This window comes from Arabidopsis lyrata (genome assembly GCF_000004255.2).
Source record: "Arabidopsis lyrata subsp. lyrata unplaced genomic scaffold ARALYscaffold_1, whole genome shotgun sequence".
In the NCBI taxonomy this organism is placed as follows: Eukaryota; Viridiplantae; Streptophyta; class Magnoliopsida; order Brassicales; family Brassicaceae; genus Arabidopsis; species Arabidopsis lyrata.
The window spans coordinates 6,090,174-6,111,129 of record NW_003302555.1 but is presented as its reverse complement, the minus strand read 5'-3'; the positions used below and the strand labels follow the sequence as shown (position 1 = coordinate 6,111,129).

General features: G+C 39.6%; 5 protein-coding genes across 7 annotated transcripts; 2 read left to right on the top strand and 3 right to left on the bottom strand.

Moving 5' to 3' along the window:
* Positions 1 to 5,946: 5,946 nt before the first annotated feature.
* Positions 5,947 to 8,356, bottom strand: LOC9328874 (mitochondrial import receptor subunit TOM40-1). Of its 2 annotated transcripts, none has more exons than XM_021015104.1 (12): positions 8,172 to 8,356; positions 8,009 to 8,094; positions 7,720 to 7,804; positions 7,530 to 7,635; positions 7,367 to 7,456; positions 7,214 to 7,264; positions 7,076 to 7,141; positions 6,850 to 6,975; positions 6,718 to 6,783; positions 6,563 to 6,646; positions 6,390 to 6,485; positions 5,947 to 6,256 (listed from the first exon to the last, which is right to left on the bottom strand). In XM_021015104.1, the coding sequence occupies exons 2-12, from the start codon at positions 8,082 to 8,084 to the stop codon at positions 6,200 to 6,202; spliced, it is 903 nt and encodes a 300-aa protein (XP_020870763.1). In that variant the 5' UTR covers positions 8,085 to 8,094; positions 8,172 to 8,356; the 3' UTR covers positions 5,947 to 6,199. The 2 variants fall into 2 exon arrangements, with proteins under 2 accessions (XP_020870763.1, XP_020870764.1); XM_021015105.1 differs by having other exon boundaries at positions 8,009 to 8,086.
* Positions 8,357 to 10,603: 2,247 nt separating this feature from the next.
* Positions 10,604 to 13,215, top strand: LOC9328873 (PHD finger protein ALFIN-LIKE 7). Its single transcript, XM_021012337.1, has 5 exons — positions 10,604 to 11,046; positions 11,281 to 11,313; positions 11,783 to 12,011; positions 12,434 to 12,560; positions 12,658 to 13,215. Exons 1-5 carry the CDS (start codon positions 10,950 to 10,952, stop codon positions 12,928 to 12,930), a joined length of 759 nt encoding a protein of 252 aa, XP_020867996.1. The 5' UTR covers positions 10,604 to 10,949; the 3' UTR covers positions 12,931 to 13,215.
* A 91-nt stretch (positions 13,216 to 13,306) lies between these two features.
* LOC110224848 (ankyrin repeat-containing protein BDA1-like) lies at positions 13,307 to 14,749 on the bottom strand. The gene is made up of 2 exons (XM_021012339.1): positions 14,140 to 14,749; positions 13,307 to 14,036 (listed from the first exon to the last, which is right to left on the bottom strand). Exons 1-2 carry the CDS (start codon positions 14,734 to 14,736, stop codon positions 13,329 to 13,331), a joined length of 1,305 nt encoding a protein of 434 aa, XP_020867998.1. The 5' UTR covers positions 14,737 to 14,749; the 3' UTR covers positions 13,307 to 13,328.
* Positions 14,750 to 15,776: 1,027 nt separating this feature from the next.
* Positions 15,777 to 16,722, top strand: LOC9326119 (AT-hook motif nuclear-localized protein 28). The gene has a single exon (XM_021012338.1). It carries the CDS (start codon positions 15,792 to 15,794, stop codon positions 16,485 to 16,487), a length of 696 nt encoding a protein of 231 aa, XP_020867997.1. The 5' UTR covers positions 15,777 to 15,791; the 3' UTR covers positions 16,488 to 16,722.
* Positions 16,723 to 16,872: 150 nt separating this feature from the next.
* Positions 16,873 to 20,679, bottom strand: LOC9328872 (pentatricopeptide repeat-containing protein At1g14470). Of its 2 annotated transcripts, XM_021012336.1 has the most exons (3): positions 18,383 to 20,679; positions 17,340 to 17,931; positions 16,873 to 17,201 (listed from the first exon to the last, which is right to left on the bottom strand). In XM_021012336.1, exon 1 carries the CDS (start codon positions 20,082 to 20,084, stop codon positions 18,453 to 18,455), a length of 1,632 nt encoding a protein of 543 aa, XP_020867995.1. In that variant the 5' UTR covers positions 20,085 to 20,679; the 3' UTR covers positions 16,873 to 17,201; positions 17,340 to 17,931; positions 18,383 to 18,452. The 2 variants fall into 2 exon arrangements, with proteins under 2 accessions (XP_020867995.1, XP_020867994.1); XM_021012335.1 differs by having other exon boundaries at positions 16,873 to 17,931.
* Between the last annotated feature and the right edge of the window lie 277 nt (positions 20,680 to 20,956).

The following is a 20,956-nucleotide window of genomic DNA, read 5'->3' as shown; positions in this document are numbered from 1 at the left end:
TCGAGTATTAAAGTTATCTTCTCCAGTGAATCTATATGTCTCCAGATTCAGAAAGAGCGTGTACCCGCAGCTTCTCCGTATCATCTCTGAAATTTATGAAGCATATAAGAAAGAAACATATGCAGAGGTAGCTTTCGAGTGTTGAGGGCCTCGGTCCCCTTATCCCCAACAAACTCAACTAACATTCCAAAATCAGTCCAATGATCCAACTCTGCTACTATCCCCGATCTCGCAGAGGCATGTCTGGCCGAGAAACCTCTTTGAAATTAGAAAGCCTATGCAGGTTCCAGGGCAGTTCCTGTGTAGACTCGGTGCACCAGAATCCCTTTTGTTTCAATGTAGAGAGTAACTGTAGCTCCTAATATTTGATGCTACGATTAATTAGGTGTCTTTTGAGCTGAAGTCAGGGAGCTGTTGGAGGAAAGGAAGACAAGAGAGTGGATGAGAAACTTTAAAAGGATGAATATATGATCTTATTGTTTCACAAACCCTTAGGTTTAGTATTTATACAACCTAGACTTTCCTGATTCTAAGGAGATATGAACTTATCTAGAATGGAAAATATACAATTCAGAAGATATCGAATATACATCTAATATTCGTCTAAGACCCCCCTTCACGTTGGAGCGTGTAAGTTTTGAACGCCCAACTTGAGTAGAAATGCATCGAACTCTGCTTTGCCCAATGCTTTAGTAAGTATATCAGCTAGTTGAATTGTCGTGGAGACGTGAGACGCGTTAATGTTACCCTTAACAATCTCGTCACGAACAAGATGACAATCTTTTTCGATATGCTTGGTTCTTTCATGGAAGACTGGATTTGAACTTATGTGTAATGCCGCTTGATTGTCGCAGAACACTGTCATTGGTTTGTCATGAACAATGCCGAAATCCGAGAGAAGTGCTTTAAGCCATTTGAGTTCCCTTGCGAGTTCTGACATAGAACGATATTCTGCCTCGGCGGAGGAGTTTGAAACAACGTCCTGTTTCTGGGTCTTCCACGAGATGAGAGAGTCGCCGAATTGAACAATCCGGCCTGAAAGAGATCGTCGCGTTAATGGACAAGCTGCATGATCACTGTCGCACCAACCAGTGAAATGCATAGGAGAGTCAGCTTTTAAAAGGATTCCTTGACCAAGAGTCCCTTTCAAATAACGAACCACTTTGAGGGCTGCGAGCCAATGGTCTGCACGCGGTTCCCGCATGAACTGAGAGAGAATGTGTATGGAGTAGGTGAGATCAGGCCGAGTATTGCCAAGATACACAAGACGACCTATTAAGCGACGATAGGTTTCTGGATCTTCAAGAAAAGGACCATTAGCACGAGCCAAGCTGTGTTTCTGGTCAATTGGTGAACCAGCCGGTTTGCATCCAAGGAGACCAGCTTCTGTGACAATTTCGGTTGCATATTTTCGTTGGCAGAGATAAAAACCAAGCGGACTGCGAGCCACTTCAATTCCGAGAAAATACTTAAGAAAACCGAGGTCCTTCATGTGAAAGCAAGTACTAAGATAATCTTTAAAGGATTGGATGGCCGTGGGAGAGTTGCCGGAAATAATGAGATCATCGACATAAACCAAAATTCGAAGATTGATGCCGTTTTTCATGTAAATGAAGAGAGAATAGTCTGACCGAGTTTGTTTAAATCCATACTTTTCAAGCGCATCGGCCAGTTTAGCGAACCAACACCGAGGTGCTTGTTTGAGACCATATAAAGATTTCTTCAATTTACAAACTCGTGTATCTCCTGGAGTAGAGAATCCCGGTGGTAGTTTCATGTAAACTTCTTCATGAAGATCACCGTGAAGAAAAGCGTTGTGAACATCCATTTGATGCACTTCGTAATTCTGTTTGGCAGCAATATCAAGAAATAACCGGACAGTGGACATCTTGGCTACCGGAGCAAACGTTTCTTTATAATCCAAACCCTCCTTTTGATGATTACCTAGCACGACGAGACGAGCTTTATAGCGTTCGATAGTCCCATCAAAGTTAAGCTTGATACGGTAGACCCATTTGCAACCTAATGCTTTCTTATTAGGAGGAAGATCAACTAAGTCCCATGTCTTGTTAAGTTCAAGTGCAGTAACTTCAGAACCCATAGCTTTCTTCCATACAAAATGTTTCATAGCTTCCATAAAACTTGTTGGCTCAATATTAGTAGTTAACGTGACTAAATAGCCACGGTGAGTAGAGGAAAATCTGTCACATGAAACATAATTAGAGATGGGATAAGGTGTACCTGAGGACGACTGATCAGAGGACGTTTTAGTAGCGGGGAGAGGGGGCGTGGAGAGAGATGATGTTTGAACAACGTAGTCACGAAGCTTAACAGAAGGAAACTTTTGACGTTTTCCCTTGCCAATTGAATCATGTGGAATATTAAGGTCAGCAGTGGATGTGTCATTAGTATCAACCACGGCCCGTGTTGGTTGTGTAATCGAAGAAGATGATGGAGAAACAGAGTCCTCAACGGTTTCTTCGTGTGCTGTTTCGCGAGCTAGAGCCGGTGCAACCACAGCGGGAGTCTGTGACTCGTCTGGTGTTGGAGTTGGTTCTGTCATAGACACCGGTTGTAACATTTCTGGTGGTGTATTAGGGACTGGTACAGAAGGTGAAACGATGTCTATATCATCAGTGGAGCTCGTGGTTGCGGTGGAGATAGGAGATTCAATGCAAGAGGGAAGATTATCTTTGATGGTAAAAGGAAACGTTTCTTCACAGAACACAACATCACGTGATATGAATGTGACTTCTTCATCAAGGTCGTATAGTTTCCATCCTTTCTTTCCAGAAGGATATCCAAGAAAAATGCATCTCCTACTCCGAGAAGCGAATTTATCACCTTTGTGATTCGTGTTATGAGCATAAGCTAAGCATCCAAAAATTCGAAGATGATTGAGGGATGGGGAACGACCATATAGTCGCTCATATGGTGTGTGACCCTTCAAGATCTGTGAAGGAGTACGGTTAAGGAGATAGACGGCTGTGAGAACGCATTCAGCCCAATATTCAATCGGAAGAGCAGCTTGAAAACGGAGAGCACGAGCAATATTGAGGATATGGCGATGTTTACGTTCCACCCGTCCATTTTGTTGTGGTGTGTAAACGCAAGATGTCTCATGAATAATTCCCTTGGTGCGAAAAAAATTCGATAAGCACATGAACTCCGTTCCGTTATCGCTGCGAATTGTTTTGATTTTCTTGGAGAATTGTCTTTCAACAAGAGCCACAAAATCTGTAAGATGTCGTGCAACGTTGGCTTTGTCAGGAAGAAGATAGACCCAAACCGCTCGAGAGTAGTCATCAACGATAGTTAGAAAATAGCGTGAGCCACATAAAGCGGTAGTGCGGTACGGACCCCATAGATCACAGTGTATCAAATCGAAAATGGATTTTGCATTATTCAAACTGATAGGAAAACTTTGACGTGTTTGTTTAGCTCTAAGGCAAACATCACAATTCTGAAACAAAAGCTCACTACTACTACTAACACCATGAATTCCAGGAACCATGCCAACACCACGAGAAGATGGATGACCCAATCGTCGATGCCACAAAACAGATTCATCACGAACACTTGTTTGCAAAGATGTCACGGTTGCGATCTCTTGAAATTGATACAGCCCCTCTCCCACTCGCTCACTAACTCCAATCAGTGTCCTCGAAGTGCGGTCCTGCAAAATCAAGAGCTTATCAATGATTTGCCCAACCAAAAAATTTTCAGTGACCAGCTGTCCCACAGAAATAAGATTAGTATCAAATCCATCAACGAGGTAAACATTGTGTAAAGTAAGTCTCTGTGAGAGACGAATGTTGCCTTGTTTGGAGGCAAGAGAGTCGCGTCCGTTTGGTAACTTGACCCAAACCGGAATAATGTTACGAACTTCTTCAAGAATGTCACTCCGACCAGTCATGTGGTGGGTGGCACCAGTATCTAGAATCCAAGATATCGAATTGTTCTTACCACTTAACTGATCCGATTTGGACTTTTCATTGACGACTCGTTTAATGATACTCCATTGATCATCGGTAATGCCACTTAGACCTTGACGATCTTTGTCGGAGATAGGTGATATGTCTGGGAGACAAACTGAGTTAGCACCAATGACTTGTGTGCTATTAACTTGAGGAGATGAGCCATGACCACGGCCGAAAGAAGAATTTCGATTGTCACTGCGAGAGTTCTTGCGTTCTTCCCACCAATCGGGATATCCTACTATCTTGAAACAGCCGCTGACTTCATGACCCATCTTACCACAGCCAGTACATTTACGTGAGGGATCACGATTCGGAGGACGTGATGTTCCTCCAATGGATTGACGGGACACGTCTTGTGTCCGAATAGAATCGGGCCGAGACATAGAGTTTGATGATGGTATGCGAGAAGCAAAGCTCATCACCGTAGTTTCTTGAGATATACTTGAACGAATTGTTTCGTTCTGAACAACAGTTTGATAAACACTATCAAGATCTGGAAGAGGTGAGATGGCGCAAATTTGGGATCGGATAACACCATGTGTAGCGTCATCGAGGCCAGAGAGGAAATCGTGAATTCGCAGTGTCTCACGTTCCTTGTCATGAGCAGTATTTAAATCACATTCACACTTACCACAGTTGCAGCGTTTTGAGTTCATACACTCAGAGATAGCATCCCAAATTTTGGTTAGTCTTCCAAAATAATCATCGATGCTGGATCCGTTCTGTTTGCAAGTTGCCAATGAATTGCGTAATTGTTGTAGTCTTGCTCCACTCTTGATTGAAAATCGTTTCTTAATGATGTCCCAAAGTTCTTTAGCAATTTCACGAGTAGATATAGATGAGCGTATCTTGGGGTCGATTGTTTGTTTAATCCAACCCACCAATAGATGATTGTTGGCGATCCAATCTTCGAGGTCAGGAGAATTAGCTGCTGGTTTTGGAATGCTTCCGTCAAGGAAGCCAAACTTCTTGCGCGAGCTGAGTGCCATACGGAAATTGATGGCCCATTCGTCATAGTTTGTACCAGTGAGCAGTGGTTGAGAGATTATAGCGCCAGGATTGTCGTTTGATGAGAGGTCATAAGGAGAGATGGTTTTGCGTTTTGGTTCTGTGGGGACGTTTGCAAGAGCCATGGTTCACAGATGAGCAATACGGAGATGATAATGAAGTCGATGAAGATGATGATGAAGGATGCTTCTGTTTTTCGTTTAGAAGAAAAAAACAGAGAGATTAGGTCAAGATTTTGTGAATAAAATCGAGACTGGATGCCAAAATAATCCTCTGTTTTCGTGAATGAGAACAGAGTTTTGTTAATGATAAGAGGAATCAAGCTTAGAAGAGATCAAGCTTGATTTAGGTCAAAAGAAAAACGAAGGAAAAAAATTAGATCGTTTCTTGCTCTGATACCATGAGAAACTTTAAAAGGATGAATATATGATCTTATTGTTTCACAAACCCTTAGGTTTAGTATTTATACAACCTAGACTTTCCTGATTCTAAGGAGATATGAACTTATCTAGAATGGAAAATATACAATTCAGAAGATATCGAATATACATCTAATATTCGTCTAATAGTGGAATTATAAATCCATCACAATTCACAAAGAAGCATGTTGGCTTCATGATCAGATCAAATGCAGATGCTGAAAGTGTGTGATCTCACACTCTCAAACTAAGGACACAGAGCCATTAAGACTAACCTCTCATGGACAGTTATGTTTCACATTGTTTCTCAACCATGAACCTTTCCTAGAAAGAACTCATTACGAACTGGCAGAATTGGATCCGAGTAGAAACGATGTTGAAATCAAAGGCTAGGATGTCATGATGTCGGAAGTCCTTGGTCAAGTAACTTTATTTTCTCGTGCATGTTCTCTCCTAAATCGCTTATTTGGCGTATTTTTGTGTTGTGGGATGTAGAAAATAATTCCGTCTCGTCGACAATTCCAAGACGTTGTGCAATAAAGAGGAGGGAAACGGATGTATATATTTGAAAAAGGAGGTACGTCAAAAGGATATAGGCCCGATTGTAAAATAAACGGAAAAACAATCCTAACACACAAACAATCAAACATACAATCAGGGCATAGTCCCGTAGCTACAGTCTTTGTTCCCAAAGTGCCAATGCCAAGTGTCACTTGAATCTGGCAGGGGAAATCGTGAGACCATCTGGGTTTTGGAGGCTTTAACTTCAAGAAGACAAAAAGAAGATGGTCTTCAAGTAGTGATGGTTATACCACAACCGACCTTGCACTCCCACCTCTTAGGATCCAGCTGGTTACATGTAATTAAGAGTTTGAAGCAGTCATTATCGAAAGTCCAGCAGCCTAATACCCGCATAAAAATTGGCTGCAGACCTTTTGTAGATAGCTATATAGAACATGAAATCAAATAAGTCACTTTGTACCTCTGTTGACAGAATAAAATTGAGTCCTTCAACCCATCGTTCTTCAAGGTGAGTGGCCAAAACACCATTGGAATCGATATTTGCTAACACCCGACCCTGAATCAAATCCAACCAAGTTAATTAAAGATTTTGTTCCTCGTTTCAAAACCAATGGGACAGGAACGGCCATGTACCCGTCTCACAGAGTAGACACACCCAACTCTAGCTCGAACATCTCTTGACATGTAGTTGTACGTGAGATAAGTCACAAACATAACCTGTTATAAAAAGTTATTGTTATCATAACTTAGCGTCTTAACTCTATGAATTACTGGGAACTTTAGGTTACCTTCTCTGAAATCTTCTGAAAGTAACTCATTATAGCAGATTTGGTAAACACTTGTGCAACAGCAATCTGGCGATAAAAGAAAGTCTCATAAGTTTTTACAGAAATGAATATTAGTGAAATCTGAAAATTTACCATTTTAGGCTTGTTAGTCTCAGACTCATATCGAGCATATCGAGCAGCAAAACCAACATCGTTATTCACATCATCATTCCCATTCCAGGAAACCTCACCATGCAAGGACAGTTCCGGTGTCACATTCTATAAAACAGAATATAAAATTTAGTGAACATCTAACTACAAAACTATCAATAGTTTTACATAGAAATTTAAAAGTAAAGCATTAGCAAAGATAATTTACCTTGCTACAACTAGCTTTGAAAGGGACATCGCTTCCAGCTTGAACTTGGGTTTTGTAGCCTGCCCTCTACAGAAATCGAAGACTTGATTGCTAAACCATATCTCACAAAAAGCATATAGAATTCAGAAAACTACTCACCTTGTAGTCAAAGCTGAACAGAGACGAACACAATGTTTGGTTATTCATGATCTGACATAGAGACGAACACAATGTTTGGTTATGCATAGAAAGTGAATATCATGAAGCTACATCAGTGAGTAAATACTATAGTTTCAGTTGCAGAACTTTTACCTGACTATACATTGTCAACCTATCTGTGTAATCGTATTTCATTCTTGCAAGTAGATTACCATCTAACATGCTGTTTCCAATTACCATCAACTGTTTAGAAATTTGTCAATGTTAGAACTTGTGGTTAGCAATCAAATAAAAACACATCATAAAAACAACTTACACTTGGATTAGTGAAATTTACACAAAAATCATAACCACCACGTAAATATTCGCTTGTTAGAGATGACCGAGAACGAGGATAAATCACTGCTGGTTCCGTCAAAAGGCTGGTTACAGCGTCAAACACAAGCATGGTAAAGAACAGACATAAGAAAGAATTCACTATTAATAAACATCCAACTTTTACTAACCTAAACCTGTGATTGGCACCAAATCGCTTGTTCAATTTCGTATCGTCAAAGCGAAATGGCTCACTCAATTCTTTGTGCAAAGACACTGCAAATCAAAATCAAATCAGTTAAAAAAGACCAAAATGTGAAGGCTACACACAGTACACATACCAACACCTGATATTAATATAATTCAAACCATCAAGAAAGTCCACCCAATTCACACAATGTGATTAGCCATTAACAAACAAAAACTAATACTGATAGCTAGAGTTAATCCATTACAAACAATTAGCCTTGAACACTCAACTGTAAGCTTCATGGTGGATTACTTGATAGGGAATATGAAACCGAATCGGCTTGTCATCCAAACTCTCATCAGCCATCGCTGCACAACTATAAACAATTTTCAGTAGTGTCACAAGCAATTGGTTGATTGGAGAAGCTGACGAAGGAGCAGAGAGCAATTTCACCTCCTACAGATTTCAGGGGAAGAACAATTTCGCGATGATTCAAAACAAAGAGAGAGGGAGAGCTTCTGCGTAAAGCTTAATTCGTTGAGAATGGCGGAAGAACCAGAGAAGATGTCTTCTTCAGCGACATTCGTTAACGCTCAAGCCGGACGCAGATGCTGTGATTAAACGGCCTCGAATCGATGATTTTTGATTTGCGTCAGAGAGTGTTCCTTTCTATGTATGTGATCAGGTGGGTGGACGAAGACTGCTGGGCTGTGGGCTTCGTTGATTTCATATTGGGCTTTGTTCGTGAGAGATTAGGCCCATTTTTGAATAGTCAGCTTGATTTGCTGTCTTTAATATTTTACAAAAATTGTTGACTGGTCAGCTCGATTCTACATTATTCATCGAATGTTTATGAATCTATACGAATGAACATTAAGAGAGAGTTTGTTATGAATTCATTCCACATTGATATTAAATTCAATCTATGCACATTTTACATACGAGAGATTGATTGTTAAGTTAACCAATATTAGAATAATCAATTTCTACCTTTCTTCCATTGCACTAGAGAAAATAATTAGCTATTTTGGGATGGAGTCATGTGACAGTAGCATATTTTTAATGTCGAATGATAACATGTTTACAAAGTTGATAGTCTACTTTTATTATTATGGCAAGTATGTGAATGTGTTCCTAATTATTCGTAAATATATTTAAATTATATTAGTTAAACCACATGTGGTAATTTAATCAAACTATAAGAAACTCCATCAAACAACTTTATACAAAAGACGACAATTATGTTCCAATTTAGTCAACCATTCTTAAGAATGTGCAAATAGCTCTAGTTCTGCATTTGAGTAGTTTTTTTATTCGAAACTGGAAAAAATTTGGAAACTTATGTTTGTTGCTGCGTTTTTACGAGTAAAATTTTCTAAACATATAGTATAACTATATTAGACTTATGTATTTGTTCACAAAAAAAAAAAAAAAAAAAAAAAAAAAAAAAAAAAAAAGACTTAGGTTTGAAATGTGAGTGTTTACGTCTGACGTGAACCACTTAATTAAGAATGCCAATTCAAACATCAACGCGACTAGATCCAAAAACAACCAGATACGATGGTGGCTCTGGCTTTTTACAAACTGTTGTTTGTCTTGAGATTTTCTCATCCAAATTTTTTTTTTATGCCACTCGACGAGATTGATAGGACCAGGCTGATGGAGAACTCGTCCTTCAACGATGAGACTGGCTACCTATAAAACTCACTATACATAGCAATAGTTGGTGAGAGTGGTGACAATGGCCAAAATCAACATTGATGGTCTAATGGCGATCAAAAAACAAATGTGATTAGGAGAAGATCTTGATCGTTTAATCTTTTTGAGAGTAGGAACTTTTTAGTATAGGATATGGCACCACCGGTAAAACTAAAATCATCAATGCGATTATTCATTAGACCATGATGAAGAGCAAACAAAACAAATATATGGTTTTTAAATCATTTCCATGTGTCTTCTGATGATTCAACGTAACATGTCAACATGGTCGGAACGTGAAATGAGCAAACTGATTCTTAGACAGCAATCGGAAACGATTGGTAAGAAAATCAAAATGTTTCTTTGGTCTCGACGTTATATCATTCTTTCTGCTCATCAAATATCTGACAACTTGTGATACACGTCAAGTATCTCCCAACTGTGACTAACTTCTTCTTTTTTGGTTTTTTTTTTTTCTTGATGAAAATTAAACAACAATTTTTTTCTTTTGAGGATAGAAGCATCAATGCCTCATTTTATATACTTAGCCGCAAATTCTAATCTGCAAAGAGATAGGAAAAGCATCGTCCAACTCCAATCCATCCTAATGTAGTTCTTACTTCTATATATTAGAGCCTCTTTAGAGTTTGATTTGAATATAATTTACATGAAATTAACAAGAACATTAAAAACAGAATAATTAAACCAAAAAATGAATTTTTTTAAAAAATATTAACGATGTGAAAAAAATCAGATAAGAAATTTAAAAGTCCGCAGCGTATCACGATATTAAGCTTGAAGTTTTTTTCTTTTTCCCTTTCAACTATTATGATTTTAAGTTTTTAACTATTTTTTAACTCATTAATTAGAGATTTATGACAGATTGTAAAAGCATCAATTTTGTTTAAACTCAGTTTTTTTTTTATCTTTAGCCTTTCCAGTTTCCATTATATTGATTGACAGATTTGGATATTATAGTACAGTTCTTAAAATTTAATCACAGTAAAACTGGCAGAAATTTTTACTGTATCAGACTATTTTAGTACTTCAGTAGTTGTAGAACCTGCCTCAAAAAAAAAAAAATATATATATATATATATATCAATTTTGACCAAAACAAAGGAAAAATATGAAACGACTTTAAATATTGCTGGAGTCAAATAATTTAATAGTATTGTATGTAGATAGATACACAAGTTGTGTCCCAAAAAAATAAAAACAAGCAGAGATGTTGTCGCTTTAATCGGTTCCAATGCTTCCAATCCCCCAAATTGTCTTTTGTCTCCTTTCCTTTTCGTTTTTAGGGTTTTTTTTCTTAGCTCTGCTGTCTCTCTCTCTCTTCTTCAAATAAATTCCTCTGAAAGATTATTGATTTCACTCTGCCCCGAATACGAAATCCAAAGTATACAAATTTTCCTGAAAAGGAAAAATAAAAAGCCGATCTTGGCTTTTTGTGGCTCGATAGTTGGACGCATTCTTGGTGAGGCTGATTGATTCTCATCTGTGAAGTCTTTGGTTTGAAGCAATAATAATATGGAAGGAATTCAACATCCTATACCTCGCACTGTCGAAGAGGTCTTTAGCGACTTTCGTGGTCGCCGAGCTGGTCTCATCAAGGCTCTCTCTACTGGTCAGCTCGATCTCTCTCTCTCTCTCTCTCTCTCTCTCTCTCTTTATACTCTGTTTCTTTTGTTCGAATCTAAGATCATTTTTGTAGATTGCGAGTTCGTTTTTTTCAATTGGGTTTTCTTAATATCCTGAGAAAAGACCCAAAGATTTCGACTTTTTTCTTCCTGTTCTTGGTTTATTCATTTGCTGGGATTTGACGATTTTGGGTTTATTCATGTTTTTTTTTGTTTTGCAGATGTAGAGAAGTTTTACCATCAGTGTGACCCTGGTGAGTTATTTCGTTACCCCTGTTGATTCTTAGCTTGTTTAGTTGATTTCAAGAGTTTTTTTTTCTTTTTGATGTTGTTGTTGCTAAAGTTAAGATTTATCAGTGCAAGAGTTCCTTTCGGGTCTGAATTAGGGAAGAATTTGTGATTGAAAATGCATTTCTTGCTTCATGAGTTTGTTCACTGATTCTTTTTGTTCCCAGCTTTTGTTTTTCTAATTTCTTCTTCTTGATTAGATCCTATCTGCAGTAGACTTGTTGTTATGATCCTTCTTCTAGTTCTGTTAGGAGTTGTCTTCCTGTCAGAGTTGTTGTCTATCTGAACAGTTTTTTTTTTTTGGTTTCATGACTTTTGAACAAATTGGAGACTTTTAAGTGTTTGTAAGTTTCTACAGATTTTTAACTTAGATGAAGTTAGTTCTCTGTGTGGTTTCTCTTCTTATAGGGTAATTCTTTTTTTTGGCTTATGCAGAGAAGGAAAACTTGTGTCTTTATGGACTTCCAAATGAGACATGGGAGGTTAATCTTCCCGTTGAGGAGGTCCCTCCTGAGCTTCCTGAACCAGCGTTAGGCATCAATTTCGCTAGGGACGGAATGCAAGAAAAAGACTGGATATCTTTGGTTGCTGTTCACAGTGATTCATGGCTTATCTCTGTTGCATTTTACTTTGGTGCACGTTTCGGATTTGGTAAGAATGAGAGGTAAGATTCTTTCTCTGCTCAGTGTTCTATGTTTGTTAGTTTTGCTTGTACACATGTTTGGTAAAGCTTCAATGACCATTATTAGTAGCTGCATTATTCTAGCATCCAATCACCGTGTAATTGTTGTTGGTGCTACTAGTGACGATCTCTGGCACACTATCTTTAAACTCATGTTATATTGTTTCTGTGAAAGAACCCTGAAGAAGTGATCATCATTTTTTTTCTACTCTTTTACTTCAGTAGAGAAAAGTGAACCTACAAGTGTTGTGAATTCCACCAAGCTGAACCAAATTTATTGAGATTTAAAAATTCACAAAGATCATGTTTGTTGAGCAGTCAGATAACAGTGTTTGTTTTCTCTGATATTGTAGACTCAAAACCATTTAGTTATCTTGCCTCTGAGCTTTATTAATTCCTTTCAGGAAGAGGCTCTTCCAGATGATAAATGATCTCCCAACCATTTTCGAGGTTGTAACTGGCAATGCAAAGCAATCCAAGGATCAATCTGCTAACCACAACAGTAGCAGAAGCAAATCTAGCAGTGGCAAGGTAGAAGCTTCTGTTTTCTTCATTTTTTTTCCCTCTCTCAGTCTATCTATCTCTGTTGGGTTCTAATCTCTATTTACTCCTTTGTTTTCTCATGCAGCCTCGTCATTCTGATACTCACACTAAGGCTTCAAAGATGTCCCCACCACCAAGAGAAGAAGATGAGAGCGGAGATGAGGAGGAAGATGATGAACAAGGTGCTGTTTGTGGCGCGTGTGGAGACAACTATGGAGGAGATGAGTTCTGGATATGTTGCGATGCTTGCGAGAAATGGTTCCATGGAAAATGCGTGAAGATAACACCAGCAAAGGCTGAGCACATCAAACATTACAAATGCCCGAGTTGCAGCACCAGCAAGAAAATCAAAGCCTGAAAGTGATAATAACATTAGAGACTGTGAAAGAGGAGAACGTTTTCACAGCTGAAGAAAAAGACAGAACAAGAGTTTAGCTGTGGGAATAAGAAGAAACAAAAGGCTTCTGATTGCGTAGTTTTAATGGGATTGAGACAGCTTACAGTTAGTAATGTCTATTTCTCTCTTTTTTTTTTTCTTTTTTTTTTGCTGTTAATGTTAAAATGTTATGACTAATTTGTCTTATGTTTCTGAGAAAATTCTCTCTTTAAGCACTCTCTAGTCTATGTCAAGTGGTTTCTTCTATTTGGTACCTAACTTACTTTACAACGTTTGCTCCTAAAGCCTGATGAAACTCATTGAGCCGATTACCTCATAGAACTTCACATTCAATCACAATTTGTTGAAAGGTTATATCTTTAGATTCTCAAAGTCCCTCTCTGTTTCAAAAATGTCACAAACATTCGATTTACTGAAGCCTTAAGATGGCTCAGCCTCAGGGCTATGAAAATTTCTATCAAGAGATACATAGGAAAGAGCAGGTACAAGGTAAAGGCCGCACAGAGAAACAATAGAGGGTTTGGTGAGATTACAGCCATAGCAAGCGCATAAGAAACTCCCAGAGACGCTCCAATCCAGAAGAACCATGTTGTAAACAAGCTACCGATTGGTAGGAGACAAAATGTGTAGAGTAGAGCGCAACAGAAGCCTATAGTGTTAGAAACCCAAAGGACGATGAAGAATGTTTGTTTCATCACTGCGGTACCACCACCCTCGGATTGGTTTACACCTCCAGGAGGCTGAAGTGCGGTTTGATAAGTAGATGTGATTATCAAAGTGCATATAATCAAGAAGACTGCACGGCCTTCTTCTGAAGTGTCGGACCTCAGGCGTCTGATGCCAATGGAGCAATGACCCCAAAAAGTGACTGGTGACTTAAACTGATCAGACGGTTTCTCAAGTTTCGGAAGAGAAGCCGCCTCCTTGCACCCGGTTCTTACAACAACTTGTTCCAAAGCCAAGTCTCTAGTCTGTCCCTGGTTTCTTAAGATATCAAGGAGTGTTGAACCATCCCCATTTACTTCGTTCAGTTTCACCCGCTGACATTCTAGCAGCAGTTTTACCGCCTGCAAACAGATATTTTATACTCAGGGCAATTATTACACAAAATGAACCATTCAGAAAATCATACAAAACTACAAAAAATTTGTAAAGCTTTAAGAACCATGCCTGATGATCTTCCTTATATGCTGCAAGATGCAAAGGCGTGTTGTGAGATAAATCTTTTCTATTCAAGAAATCATATTCGGTGGAAGCAGAATCTTTTTGGCTCATTCTTTGGAGCCAACCGGTGAGGACTTGGATAATTTCAAATCTATTATTCATCACAGCAAGGTGAAGAGCGTTATGGCCATTCACATTCACATCTTGGATACATTCAAAGCAAGACTTGAGACACTCTACCACAAGATTTATGTCTCCTTTTACTGCTATGAGATGGAAAGGTGTGATGCCTTCTCTCCCTTTAACTCGAGCAAGTCCGGGATCAAGCCAGATCATCCACGTTATGAACTCTCTATGATCTTTTTCCACAGCAAGATGCAATGGACTATACCCACTTGTGTTCAGCTTTCTGGCAAACGATGGCTTAAGATTCAGCATCTCCATGGCAAATGGAATGTTCCCAGAAGCTGCAGCTACGTGGAGAGGAGTGTTGACAAATGGCACGGCATTGATGTTATCAAGAATGTAAGGATTCTCATCAATCAGAGCATAAAATTCATTGATGCTTCCGGTTTCAGCAGCATGTTGTAGTCTCGGATCCATGGAGAGAGAGAGAGCTTTTGATCAGAAAACTCTGAATTCAAGAAAAATGTTTGTGATCTAAATTCAGCAAGCGAACAACAATTGCAGAAAATGTCTTTACCAAGAAGCTTCATAGCAAGAACCAACAAACAAATGTAAGAAACAATAAAGAAATAGAGTTCAAAGACCCAAGAAACCACATGTACATGTGAAAGAAGAGACAATTTAAAAACAAGTGGGACTCTCTTATATGGCAGCTGGATTTTTCTTCATGGTATCAAACTCATTTTATTTGGTATTCACAACTTTAGCTCCCAAAGTCGTTCATAAGATTATGCTAATTTTAAAGGCTCACGCTTGATGAAGCATATTGAACGTACTAATGTATATAGAAGCAAATTATATACAAATACGACATTATGATGATACAAGAAGTCACAAGGGACATAACATATGTTTGTATTCTCAAAGTCCTCAATTGTTGAATCAAACCGTCCAAAAGCAGCTCAGTCGGGGATCAGGTGCCACTGTCGCCATTTCCATCAAGACAGAGAGGAAAAAGCAGGTACAAGGCAAAGCACACAGAGAGAACCAGTAAGGCATACTCGGTAGAGAGAGCCTCCCTTTGGCTCATTCTCCGGATCCCCCGGTAAGGACTTGGAGAAGTTCAAATCTATCATTCATAACACTCGCATCGTGGATACATTCAGGCAAAGTTATGAGGCACTCTACCTCAAGATGGACACTAAGCACAGATTCTCATCAATCAAAGCATAAAAGTCACTGATGCTACCGGATTCAGCAGCCTGTTGAAGCCTTGGATATCCATAGAGAATGAGCTTTTCGCAGAAACATAATCAACCAGAACTAGAGGTAAGAACACTTGGACAACTTGAATGGGTTATTAAAGTTTGTTGCTTTCAAAGGTCCTATCCTCTCATTCTCCTTCACGATTCCTCTTTTTATATAATTACTTTTTTGGTAATACCATTTCCCACAAGGATTAGACTAGTCGTCTTTATATATCCTCTCTCTGCATCTTTTTTAACACAAAAATCCAAAAGATAAAAAGCAAAATGTTGTCGAAGCTCCCTACACAGCGACAACACTTGCACCTCTCCCCCTCCTCCTCCATGGAAACCGTCGGCCGTCCACGTGGCAGACCTCAAGGTTCCAAAAACAAACCTAAAGCTCCAATCTTTGTCACCATCGACCCTCCTATGAGTCCTTACATCCTCGAAGTGCCATCCGGAAACGACGTCGTTGAAGCCCTAAACCGTTTCTGCCGCCGTAAAGCCATCGGCTTTTGCGTCCTCAGTGGCTCAGGCTCCGTCGCTGATGTCACCTTGCGTCAGCCTTCTCCGGCAGCTCCTGGCTCAACCATTACTTTCCACGGAAAGTTCGATCTTCTCTCTGTCTCCGCCACTTTCCTCCCTCCTCCGCCTCAGACTTCCTTGCCCCCTCCCTTCTCTAATTTCTTCACCGTCTCTCTCGCCGGACCTCAGGGACAAGTCATCGGTGGATTCGTCGCTGGTCCTCTCGTTGCCGCCGGAACTGTTTACGTCGTCGCTACTAGTTTCAATAACCCTGCCTATCACCGGTTACCCGCTGCGGAGGAAGAGCAAAGAGACTCGGCGGAAGGGGAGGGCCAATCGCCGCCGGTCTCGGGACACGTGGCGACAGGAAGTGGAGGAGAGTCGATGTACAGTTGCCACATGGGTGGCTCTGATGTCATTTGGTCTCCCAACGCCAAAGCTCCACCGTCGCACTGACCAAATCCATCTAGAGTTTCTTCTACTTTTGATCATCAAGAATCAACAAAAAGTTTGCATTTTTAGTCTTGCTAGAGTTTTTTTAATATCAGAATTGACTCACTCTTTAAGCTCTTAATCTCTCTCACACTTGTTCTCTAGCTTTTTTCTGCAGTGTCAAACTTCATATATTAGTTTGATTTGACTATCCCCAAGTTTTGTATTTTAGAGATTATCATACAAAATTTTGTCTGTCTCTATTGTTTGTTTTTTCATTTTTATAATCTTCTTGCATTGTTTTATTGGATCTCCAGAGGTTGGCTGTATAATTTAATAATGGTTTAATTGATTTCTCCAACAAAAAAAGACATCTCATGGTTTGGTGGTCTCTACCACAGATTTTAGCTATCTTGGAATATAATGGATTATATAAGACTTGAATTACAGTTGAACAAGTATAACCAACGAATATGTGTAAGATATCACAAACACTCTCTATATTGCAGCTGGTTTTTTTTCTTCCTGGAACATTATGACATGACTAACATGTTTATAGCAAGCTTACTATCAAATGGTCACAAGGGGCATGGCATATATGTTGAAGGGTTGCTGCATCTTTGCATTCTCAAAGTCCTCTCAAATGTTGGTCTTAAACCTTCCAAAACCAGCTCAACCGGGGATTAGGTGCTACCGTCTGATGACTGCACCATTGCCTTACGAAAACTTCCATCAGAACTTTGAGGGGAAAAAGAAGATACAAGACAAAGCATGCAGACAGAAACAGTAAAGGGTGTGGTGAGATTACAGCTATTGCGAGGGCGTAAGACACGCATAGAGATGCTCCTATATAAACAAACCATAGAGTCAACAAACCTCTAGCTGGTAACTGGTAAGAGACAAAAGGTGTAGAATATCGCGCAGCAGAAGCCTATAGTGTTAGAAACCATGGGACGATGAAGAATGTGTGTTTCATCACCGCATGACCATCGGATTGGTTTACACCTCCTGGAGGCGGGAGAGCGGTTTGGTAAGTGGCTGTGATAAGCAAAGTGCAAATAATCAAGAAGACTCCTCGAGCTTCGTCTGAAGTGTCAGAACTAATGCGTCTTGTGGAGAAGTCTGTTGCATCACCACGGAACCCGCATTCGCAAGGCTGGAGGGCAGTTTGATAAGTGGCTGTTATTATCAAAGTGCATACAACCAGGAAGACTCCACGAGCTTCATCTGAAATGTTAGACCTTAACCCTCTCATGATCGCGGAGCAGTATCTCCAGAAAGTGATTGGTGATTTCGAAAAATCAGACGTTGCCTCATTGTACCCTGTTGTTAGAACAACTTGTTCCAAATCCAAGTCCCAACCACCTTCGTTTTGTCCCAGGTTTCTTAAGATATCAAGGAATGTCAAACCATCTCCATCTACTTTGTTTCGCTCCAGAAACGGACAATCTAGTAACACCCTAAACGCCTGCAAAAAAATAGATCATCATATCAGGAAACTCATTGGAAAAAATCTTAATGTAAAAACCAGTGACTAAGTGAACCCCACACGGAGTGAGTAGACAAAACAAAAGATGAAATTTCACATGGAATGCACTCACATCTAAGAAATAATCAAGAAAAGACACAAGAAATCTCGTAGAAACCAATTGGTATTGCTTTCACCAACCACTTTAAGGATATCTATTTCCACAGGATGTTCATATGGGAGAAGAAACAACTAAAGCAAAAGAAAAGGGCAAAAGGTGGGGCCTAACCAGAGACAACCAACCATATTATTACGTTGCAAGTGTGGGATTTAGTAAGCTAATTAGTTTGAATTTCGGGTTCTAATTTTTGCCTGGGTTAAAGATTCTAGTAGACGTTTGAAGGAAAAAGTTTCAACTTTTATATTAAATCACAAATAGATAAAAACTCACCTAGTCAAGGCTGAAATTGAGGAGCGTGCATCTATTGGCATTTTCTCAATCAATCTCTTTGCTTACCAACTCAGCCCAACAAATCATCCATACAAGCATAATGATCCGCCGACGGATTTCTAATTGATTTGAATATTCTCTGGCCTTCTTCGAGTAATCCTGCACGGTTGCAAGCCGTCAAGACACTAGTGTAAGTCACACGGTCTGGCTCAATGCCTTCGTCTTTCATCTTTGAGAGTAAATTCAGCGTTTTAACCCCATCTCCATTAGCTGCAAAAGCTGAGAATAACGTGTTATAAGAGACAACATCTCTTTCCTTCATTTCGTCAAACACCCGTTTTGCTTCCCACAGGTTTCCACACCTTGCATACATGAAGATCAATGACCTGTATCCTGAATCATTAAGCTTGATTTGCTTCTTACCAATGTAATCTACAATGCAATCACCCAATTCTAGATCACCCATGTGTCCACAAGCCGAGAGAACACTAATCATTGTTACTTCATCCGGTTTGGAATCTCCATAATCAATCATATCTTCGAAAAACTCAATGGCTAGTGCAGGTTGTCCGTTGTGAGCATACCCAGCTATCACCGAATTCCAAGAAACAACATTTCGCTTAGGCATTGTATCAAAAAGCTGCCTAGCCGAACTCATATCACCAATTCTAGTATATCCAGATATCATAGCATTCCAAGTGACAAGATTCTTCTGCGTACCTAACTCGTTGAAAATTCTCCTAGCAGATAAAATATCTCTGCACTTAGCATGCATATCAAGCAATGCCGTCTTCACAAAGAAATTCAAACGGATTCTCTTCTCACCAATCAGTTTTACTAGTGAATGAGCGAGGGAAGGATCAGCACGGAAAGAACAAGCGGAAATAACAATAACCCATGTGGTCTCATTTGGCCTAACTCCAAGTCTCAACATATCATTAAACAATCTCAGAGTTTCCTCTGTAAACCCATTTTGAGAATAACCTGAAAGCATAGCATTCCAAGAAACAACGCTCTTCTCCGGCATACAATCAAAACACCTCCTTGCATTTTCCAAATCCTTAAGCTTCGCAAAACCAGTAATCATTACCGTCCAAGAAACCACATCAATTTTACCCTCCGGCATCATATCAAACAATTTACAAGCTTCCTCCTTGTTCCCATATTTCCAATACCCAGAAATCATCACATTCCAATCAGACCCCTTTCTGTGAGTAATTTGATCGAACACTTTACGTGCACTCTCCACTGACTCATGCTTCGCATACATATCCATTATCACATTCCTCACATAAGGGTCCTTAAAAATTCCCATTTTCTCTACAAGGGCCTGAAACAAAACCCCGAATTTCCCAGCCGATTTGATCACAACCGGGAAAAAAAAAGTGTCAGGCATAATCCCGCAACGCGATCTTTGTTCATAGAGACGAAGAGCGTCATTCGCCATATCCATCTGAGAGAAGTATCTAAACATCGAATTGACGAGGAAGACATTAGGAAATGTCACTGAATCGAAAACGAGCCGCGCGTAGTAAGGCGGCGCACGGAGGCGCGTGCAGCAGCTGATTAAACGCGAAGCCCAGTAGCTTTGTCGATGGAGGGAATTGGAGACGATGAGATGAGCATGGATTTGGTTTAACTGAGTGAATGTTAGAGCTTGTGAAGCTATGGCGGCAAGAGATGCAGTGAGCTCTCGAGACATATATATAGTAGCTTCACGTTCTCTTCCTCGTACGTGTTTTCGATTCGAATGGAAGATTTCTAAAAATATATGAAGTTGGATTTATAAGTGAACATGAGAAGCTCGTTTGGGCCCACTATCTGGACATTAAGCCCATTATTTGAACATCAGGCCCATTAAATGTAGTACGATTCCTCCTTGGGTTATATATATAGCATTCTGTGAATGGATCAATTAGAGTGAGAGCCACAAGAAACTTCGGAAACATACAAAATAGTGTCATGTGCATGCATATCACCGTTAATTTGTTTTTGCATGTATGAATGATTATAATGCATGATTAAAAGAGCACAAACTATAAGGACCCAGGAGCTTGTTCATATGCATTTAAAATACATATTTGTGTGTACTATATATTAACGCGATCATATAGAAAGAAAAAAATCAAAAGCAAAACTTTTTTAACAATTGTAATAAATAAAATTATCATAAGGAAATTAAAAAAAAAAAAAAAACAATGGCAGTAAATATGCATGTGATGTTTAATTCGTTTTTGTTGCACGAGACAATAAAACAGCTCAGAAGTGAGATCTAAAGAGTGAAGACATTTTTTAACAAAAAAAAAAAAGAGTGAAGACATTTTTTTTTTTTTATAACCCATGTTTCCTGTCACTAGCCGACAGAGAAGGGTTCACGTGTTAGCTATCGGCGGCGAGCCGACAGAGCAGGGTTCCATGTGTTAGCTATCGGTTCGCACAGACTAGCCACGTGGGCGGCCAAACGGCTCTCCACGTGTTGGCTCCTGGAGGCCTGCGGAGCGCCAATGTGAATACGCAGTGGCCAGGAATCGAACCCTGGTGACGGCAGAGTGAAGACATTTGTCAGAGAAAAGA